Here is a 7,500-nt window from a genome sequence, read left to right as displayed (position 1 = left end):
TGTCTCACCGTTGGCCCAGACACAAACACTCCCACCTACAGTAAGGGAGACAACAACTCCTATCAGAGATGGGATATCTCCCTGTTTACAGATGTCTACACAGCCCTCAGACAAGAGATAGAGAGAGAAAGAGAGAAAGATAGAGAGAGAGAGAGAGAGAGAGAGAGAGAGAGAGAGAGAGAGAAAGAAACTCACTCTGTTATTCTGTTAGAATATTAACTTTGGCAACTGCATACTAACAGTTATGCTTATGAAGCAACTTTAAATTGAATTAAATTGAGGGAAAATAAAGAGAGGGAGACAGAGAAACAGAGAAGGAGGGAAAGAAGTCTCCATACCAGACAGATTATTCACCTTTTGTTTACACACACAGACACATACACACACTCGCAAATACTCACAAACACAGACATGCACAGACGCACACACCAAGGCTGTAATCATAATATACTTTGAGGGGGACATGCCTCCCACACCCCCCCCCACCCCGGCATTATTTAACTATGCTCAAAATGTAACCCCCCATATAAAGACAGAAATGGTTATGCTACAATAGCCTGTCACTCAACGCTGTCCAAAATAATCACTTGCCGCTGTAGCCTACAGTAATCACAAATTGTCAAGATTAAAAAACTGATAAAAAATGTTTTTGTTTTTTAAAGGGACTTCTAGGGAATTCTTAGTCATAACTATCTCCTCCCACACACACACATTTAGAGTTGGTCTTGGGGGTTGCCATTTCTGAAGAAATAAAAACACAATAACGGATTATCAACCTCCTGTGTTCTAATGCCTTTTGTCTGTGAGGTTCACCGTCACACAATTGCAATAATTGTGCAGCTTGAAGGGGATGTATTAACACCAAACTCAATCAATATTAACTATATGCAACATTACATTGTAAATTAACTTTCATGTCAATGCTAAGGTGTCTTCATAAAGATGCATTTCAAAAAGAAATTGCGAACATACTCTGTCAATAGCTAAGGCATCTGTGTGTAGCCTCTCTACTTTATTGATGTATTTGTCTCTTGTCCTTTGCGGTAGTCATTTAGTGCAGCATGCCTACTCATCAGCATAGACCTGTCGCCTATCAGCCAATCATGGAGGTCAGGCTTGGGAATCGATGTCAACTACAGGAACGGAGCCTTTCTCTTATCATTTGAGATGTAATTTTTCAAAAGTTAAAAACGTTTAGTTAAAAAAAATGTGACAAGGAGTACTCAGTAACATGAAAAGCTTTGTGAGTATGTGTCCGTCCAAAGGTTGGACATTTTGTGGTAAAACAGATTTGGTTCTGTCCAAGAACTCTGTGGTTTGAATGACATTGTTTCTGTCATAACTAACACACACAAACACACACACACATACACAGGTGGCCTTGGGTGTTGGCATTTCTGAGAAAAACCAACACAATATTTGATAGGCAGGTTTATTCATGGATAACCTACGGCGAAGTCCAGGTCCCATGTCAATAAATCTTTTCATGCAGTGTGTGGTATATGGATGGGGTAATGCCCTGCATGCCTGTCTTTAAGGCTAAGGCTAGCACACACACACACACACACACACACACACACACACACACACACACACACACACACACACACACACACACACACACACACACACACACACACACACACACACACACACACACACAGTTGGGAATTATGAGTAAACTGCACCACGTCTGCCACTGTTGTCCAGAGAGCAGAAAGAGAGTGACACAGAGAGGGGGAAAGAGTGCACAGATGATAAAAGAAGGAGAGAGAGGAGAAGAGAGAGCTGTAGAGAAGTAGAGAAAAGTAGAGTAGAGAGACAGTGGGGCCATCCCCCAGGGATTACAGGATACAGCAAACACTGGACACAAAACATAATCTGGAGGATCACCTGAGGACAACTACTCTCTCTGTCTCTGTCTCTCTCTCGAGCTCTTTCACACACACGCTGCACACACACACACACGCACACACACACACACACATACACACACACACACACACACACCACAGGTTAGTGTGTGAAGTGTGTGAAAGGGTCAGATCTAAGGTGCAGATCTAAGGCATTGGAACAGTTCCGGAGAGTGATAAGCTGCTGAACAAACAGAATGAGATCCACACGAGAGGAGAGAGAGAACACGGGGCGGGAGAAAAGGAGGAGAGAAAAAAGAGAGCAGTAACATGGCACTAGACAATCCAGACAATGGTGAACATATACCTGTGATGCCACACACACACACAGACACACACACACACACACAGAGCACACACACAGAGCACACACACAGAGTACACACACAGAGTACACACACACACACACACACACACACACACACACACACACACACACACACACACACACACACACACACACACACACACAGTGTCCGCTCTCAAATCTGATACATCACCATGTAAGAGTATGCATCCGACAAAAAGAGCAGTTGGCAGCAAGCCGTACCAGGAACTAGGACAGTTTCAGGTGCGACACAGGTGAGGCACACCTGTTTTCCTCCCTGCCTGCCCTCCTCCCCCTAGCCTCAGTCTAGCAGCAGTGGGTGGATGAGGCTCGATGGCCATTACTGATGACTGACCAGGACCCATTTCATACCCTTTGTTAGCTTGTCATTGAATGATAAAACCCTTTTTGTTAAAAGCCCAATTCTCTTGCCTCCCTGTTTTGTCGTGGCCTTGGCACCAGGTGAGAACATGCTGAAGGCTGGAGCACACTGTACCAGTGCATGGCCTGCCACCCTCCGGTGCCCGCTCCCCCCATGCCAGGCCCCCGGAGCCCCTGGGCCTGGAGCAGCACTGTTGGGTAAACTCTCCGGCAGAAAGAAAACATGGCCTCCTCCTCCTTCTTCTCTTTCTTTCTTCATCTTTTCTTCTTTTTATTTCTCCTCCCTCCCCTCCCCTTCCCTATCATTTGTCTCACTGAAGTGTTGAAGCTTTCCCTCCCTTCGTGCCCACCCTGAAAGGGAGCTGAAAAGGCCTCTCTCTCTCTCTCTCTCTCTCTCTTGCCCTCTCCCCCTCTCTCTCCGTCTGTCTGTCTGAATGGAGGGATAATCACTGAAAGGCGTCTTGGCCAGTCTGGGAGGGCGTCTCTGCGTCACGCCATCGTCCTTCTATGAGGAGCTCTGTTTGTACAGTGTGAGAAAAAATGTAAATATGTCACTTTTCATTAGGGCCGCGCCGCACAGGCTGACATCTTTATGTGTGGGGTTTAATCCCTGTCTACAGCACGCAATTACTGATCAGAGGGTTTAGTGATGGGCCCGGCGCAAAACCCACATGCAGACAGGACACAAGAGAGAGACAGAGAGAGAGAGAGAGAGAGAGAGAGAGAGAGAGAGAAGGAGAGAGAGAAAGAGAGAGAGAGAGAGAGAGAGAGAGGTTGGAGGCAGAGGCAGAATCTACCTACAGTTGGAAGCAGACACAAAGACGATGAGAGAGCGTGAACATTTTTGTAAAAACTGTACAAATGACTGTGTGTGTGCTTCTGTGTGTGTGTGTGTGTGTGTGTGTTTCTCTGTGTGTGTGTGTGTGTGTGTGTGTGTGTGTGTGTGTGTGTGTGTGTGTGTGTGTGTGTGTGTGTGTGTGTGTGTGTGTGTGTATGCACCCAAATGCCACCCATCTCAGCATCTCCACTTCCCCTCTTCCTGCCTCTCTGAGTCCAGCTTCTCTAAAACTCAGACCCACGCCTCCCTGTTCTTCCTCCTCGTTTTTTCCCCCTTTTTCTCTCTCTCCTCTCCTCTCCTCCCCTCTCCTCTCCTTCCCTCTCCCTTCTCTCTCCCCCTCTGCACCCTCCCTGAAATTTAAATTCAAAAAGCTTTATTAGCATGACTCTTTTGCTCTCTTTCTCTTGCTCTCTCCCTCTCCCTCTCTCTCTCTTTCTCTCTTTCTCTTGCTCTTTCTCCCTCTTCCTCTCTCTCTCTTTCTCTTGCTCTCTCTCCCTTCTCTCTCTCTCGGTGTCCCTGGGGGCTGAGGCTTCTGACCCCGTGTGAAACTCACTCCATGCATTCCTCTGCTGGAGCCTCACTCTGGGAAAGATGGGACTCGAGAGTGGCGGAAAGAGAGAGATAGAGAGAGAGAGAGAGAGAGAGAGAGAGAGAGAGAGAGAGAGAGAGGGAGAGCGAGTGTGCGGTAGGAAATCAAGAAAGGAGGAAAAGGCTTAGTCAGATGGATAAAAGAAACAGAAATAGAGCAAGAGAGAGAGGGAGAAAGAAGAGAGCTGGACCCCCCCCCCCACACACACACACACACACAGACACACGCACACACACCCTTTTCTGTCCTCTAAGCTCTAAGGGAGTTCAAGAGAGTCATTTCCTATGCTACCTAGAAGGGAATGAGGTTCACCAATCATGCAGCTTGGAACCTCAATCAATTTCCTATTTGGACTAAAGCGTCAGCTAAATAACTTAATGTGATGTAAATGTAAATATCACCCGCATGTATAGATTAAGCATCATAGCATTAGTGCTCCAAAAGTGATAAACTTCCTAATAGAAGAACCCAAAACAAAACAAAGCCAAAATGCACTTCTTTTAGGAGGTTTACTGCTTACTCTGAGTAGGTTTATTTCTAAACCACCAGCAAATAATGAAGCAATATCACCTGCACTAACCGCTGTGCCCAGCAAAAGTAAATCAAGTGAAGACAGCCGAGGGTCTGATTGAACAGGCCGATAAAGTCTGTGGTGAGAGCCAACACTTGGCCCTCAGCAGAGAAAACAGCAGAAAGAGACAGACTGAAGAGAGAAGACTGAAAGGATGAGAATGAAAAAGGGATGAGAGGGAGGGAGAGAGGGAGGGAGGGAGGGAGGGAGGGCGGTAGGGAGGGGTGGGTGGCTGAGCAGTGCTTGGGGGCACAGGTGGAGAGAGAGTGGGAGCGGATGGAGGGATAGAGTAAAAGAGAGAAAGAGAGAAAGAAGGGAAGAGTGAAGGATCACTCAGCACCCGGATAATAGCAACAGCTCCTCCTCTCAGCCGTCTCCCATTGTAGTGGGGAGGAGGAGGAGGAGGAGGAGGAGGAGGAGGAGGAGGGAGCACTTGAACCACACTGGGCTAGATTAAGACACGACTTTATCTCCACGTAACAAATAGAATCCCAAATCATCTTGGGGAAAGTGACAAAAAAAGGCCATACTTCTTAGCAAAATGTCTCCAGCACAATCTGTCTTAAAATTTGAGGGAAACTAAGTTTAAGTTAACTTTTAAGTAAACATGCCTTTATAGGCATGCACATGCGCGCACACACACACACACACACACACACACACACACACACACACCTTTCATCAACACTGGTATTCTTTATTTGTTTAATATTCACATTACTGTTATGTTTATCTTCAATGCTCTTGTTATATTACCCTGTTATTCTTAACACTGGCTTTGGTAAGGCTTCATTACAACTGACATGCCAATAAAGCAACTTTGAACTGGATTGGAACTGAACAGTGGACTACAGAGCAGTGTAGCAGAGAGAGAGAGAGAGAGAGAGAGAGAGAGAGAGAGAGAGAGAGAGAGAGAGAGAGAGAGAGAGAGTTAAGGAGAGAAAGAGCATTGTCACTGAAGAATGCAATGGAGAGAGGGAAAGAGGGCAAGAAGAGAGAGAAGCAAAAGACTAATAACGAAAAGGAGCAAAAACAGGAAAATCAGAGATCTCTCTCTCTCACACACACACACACACACACACACACACACACACACACACACACACACACACATGCCCTCTAGCTCACTTGGCTCATTGATGCAGAGAAAAATGGAGTTGATCAGAATATCTTTCACCACTGCCATCAACAGAGCACAGCAGTGTGGCCACACGAGGAGAAGAGCTCCCTTTCTCTCTCTTTCTCTCAAACTATCCCTTTTTTCACTTCGTCATCAGTCCCCCCCCCCCCACCCCCACTCTCAAACAGGCCAATTTCCCTTCTCTCTCTTCACTCACTGAGACACTCCAACTCTTCTCATTCCTTCACTCCCTCCCTTCATCCCTCCATCTCTCCCTCTCACCCTCCGTCTCTTTCACACCAGCTAATTCCCTCTCTCCTGGTGGCTGCAGGTAATAAGTATAATCAGCTGCCCAGGGTGAGGTGGGTTCGCCTCGTGTCTCCATCTGATGACACGGCCGTGGCCCTGGCCCTCGGATGTCATCAAGTGAGGACAAACAGGAAGTGTGCCCGAGTCGACACAGATAGAGTTACAGTGTGAGCTTGCACTGTATGTACATGGGACACGGAACTGCTCTCGCGCACACACACACACACACACACACACACACACACACACACACACACACACACACACACACACCATACACACACACCATACACACACACATACACACACACACACACACACACACACACACACACACACACACACACACACACACACACACAGAGAACAGGGGATGAGCATGTTGAAGTTCTCTCTCTCTCTCTCTTGCTCACACACACACACACAGAACAGAGGATTAGCACATTCTCACCAACAGAAACATAGGCACAAAAACATGCATCACACACAAACACACACACACACAAACGCACGCACACACACACACACACACAAAAACAAACAAACACACACACACACCTCTGTGATGATGAAGAAGTCATCTCCCGGCTCTCCCTGGACCACGATCTTCTGTCCATCCTCAAACTGCACCGGCTCCAAAGCATCAGCCACCGTCAGACGCTCCCACTTCTCCAGAGACTCTGTGAGAGAGAGAGAGGGGGGGGGGGGGTATTATGCCATTAGCTGGGTCTTAGTGTCTGCTACATACCAAACACAAACATCCTCACAGAAACACTAAAATACACAAACACACTGCTTCTCAGCGCAAACACACACACACACACACACACACACGCACACACACACACACGCACACACATACACACACACACACACACACACACACGCGAGAGATGTGTATGCAGGAAGCACGCTAATCCCCCGCTAAAACTTTCCCTCGGTTTGTTTCCTAACTCAACACTCTCTCCCTGGCCCGCCTCAGCTTCCAGTCTCCTCTCATCTCGTCTCATCTCATCTGATCTGATCTCACAGGCCTCCATCTCACATCCTAAACACATCCACCACACAGAGCCGCTCCACAGCCTCGCCTCGGGCTACGTGCTGCAGCACTTTCAGTTTCCCCAGCTTATTTGTCTCTCTCTCTTTCTCTCTCTCTCTCTCTCTCTCTCTCTCTCTCTCTCTCTTTCTCTCTTGTTCTCCTTCTCCTGCCTCAGGTCAGGTTGTTGACACCAATCACTTAACACCCAACAACTGAAATACTTAAACGGTGTTGTTATTCGTACACTCACTAACACACACACACATATATACACACACACACACACACACACAATCACACAATCACACACACACACACACACAAATAAATAAACATTGGTTTCTGGAAAAAAGTGAACGGACATGCACTGGCAACAAGAGTATAGTTGGCTGAAGGCTAAAAGAAAGTTTGG

The 7,500-nt window shown here is 46.9% G+C and overlaps 1 protein-coding gene across 2 annotated transcripts in view; it reads right to left on the bottom strand.

Annotated features, from left to right (window-relative positions):
- The window catches only part of prkar1b (protein kinase, cAMP-dependent, regulatory, type I, beta), a 73,460-nt gene that overhangs the window by 3,467 nt on the left and 62,493 nt on the right, over window positions 1-7,500 (bottom strand). For both annotated transcript variants that reach the window (XM_042085770.1, XM_042085771.1), the window contains one exon: window positions 6,608-6,729. In XM_042085770.1, coding sequence (XP_041941704.1) covers window positions 6,608-6,729 — 122 coding nt within the window. The remainder of the gene's footprint in view (window positions 1-6,607; window positions 6,730-7,500) is intronic.

The sequence above is a fragment of the Alosa sapidissima genome, chromosome 3 (genome assembly GCF_018492685.1).
Source record: "Alosa sapidissima isolate fAloSap1 chromosome 3, fAloSap1.pri, whole genome shotgun sequence".
NCBI lineage: Eukaryota > Metazoa > Chordata > Actinopteri > Clupeiformes > Clupeidae > Alosa > Alosa sapidissima.
This window is presented reverse-complemented; position numbering and strand designations above follow the sequence as displayed.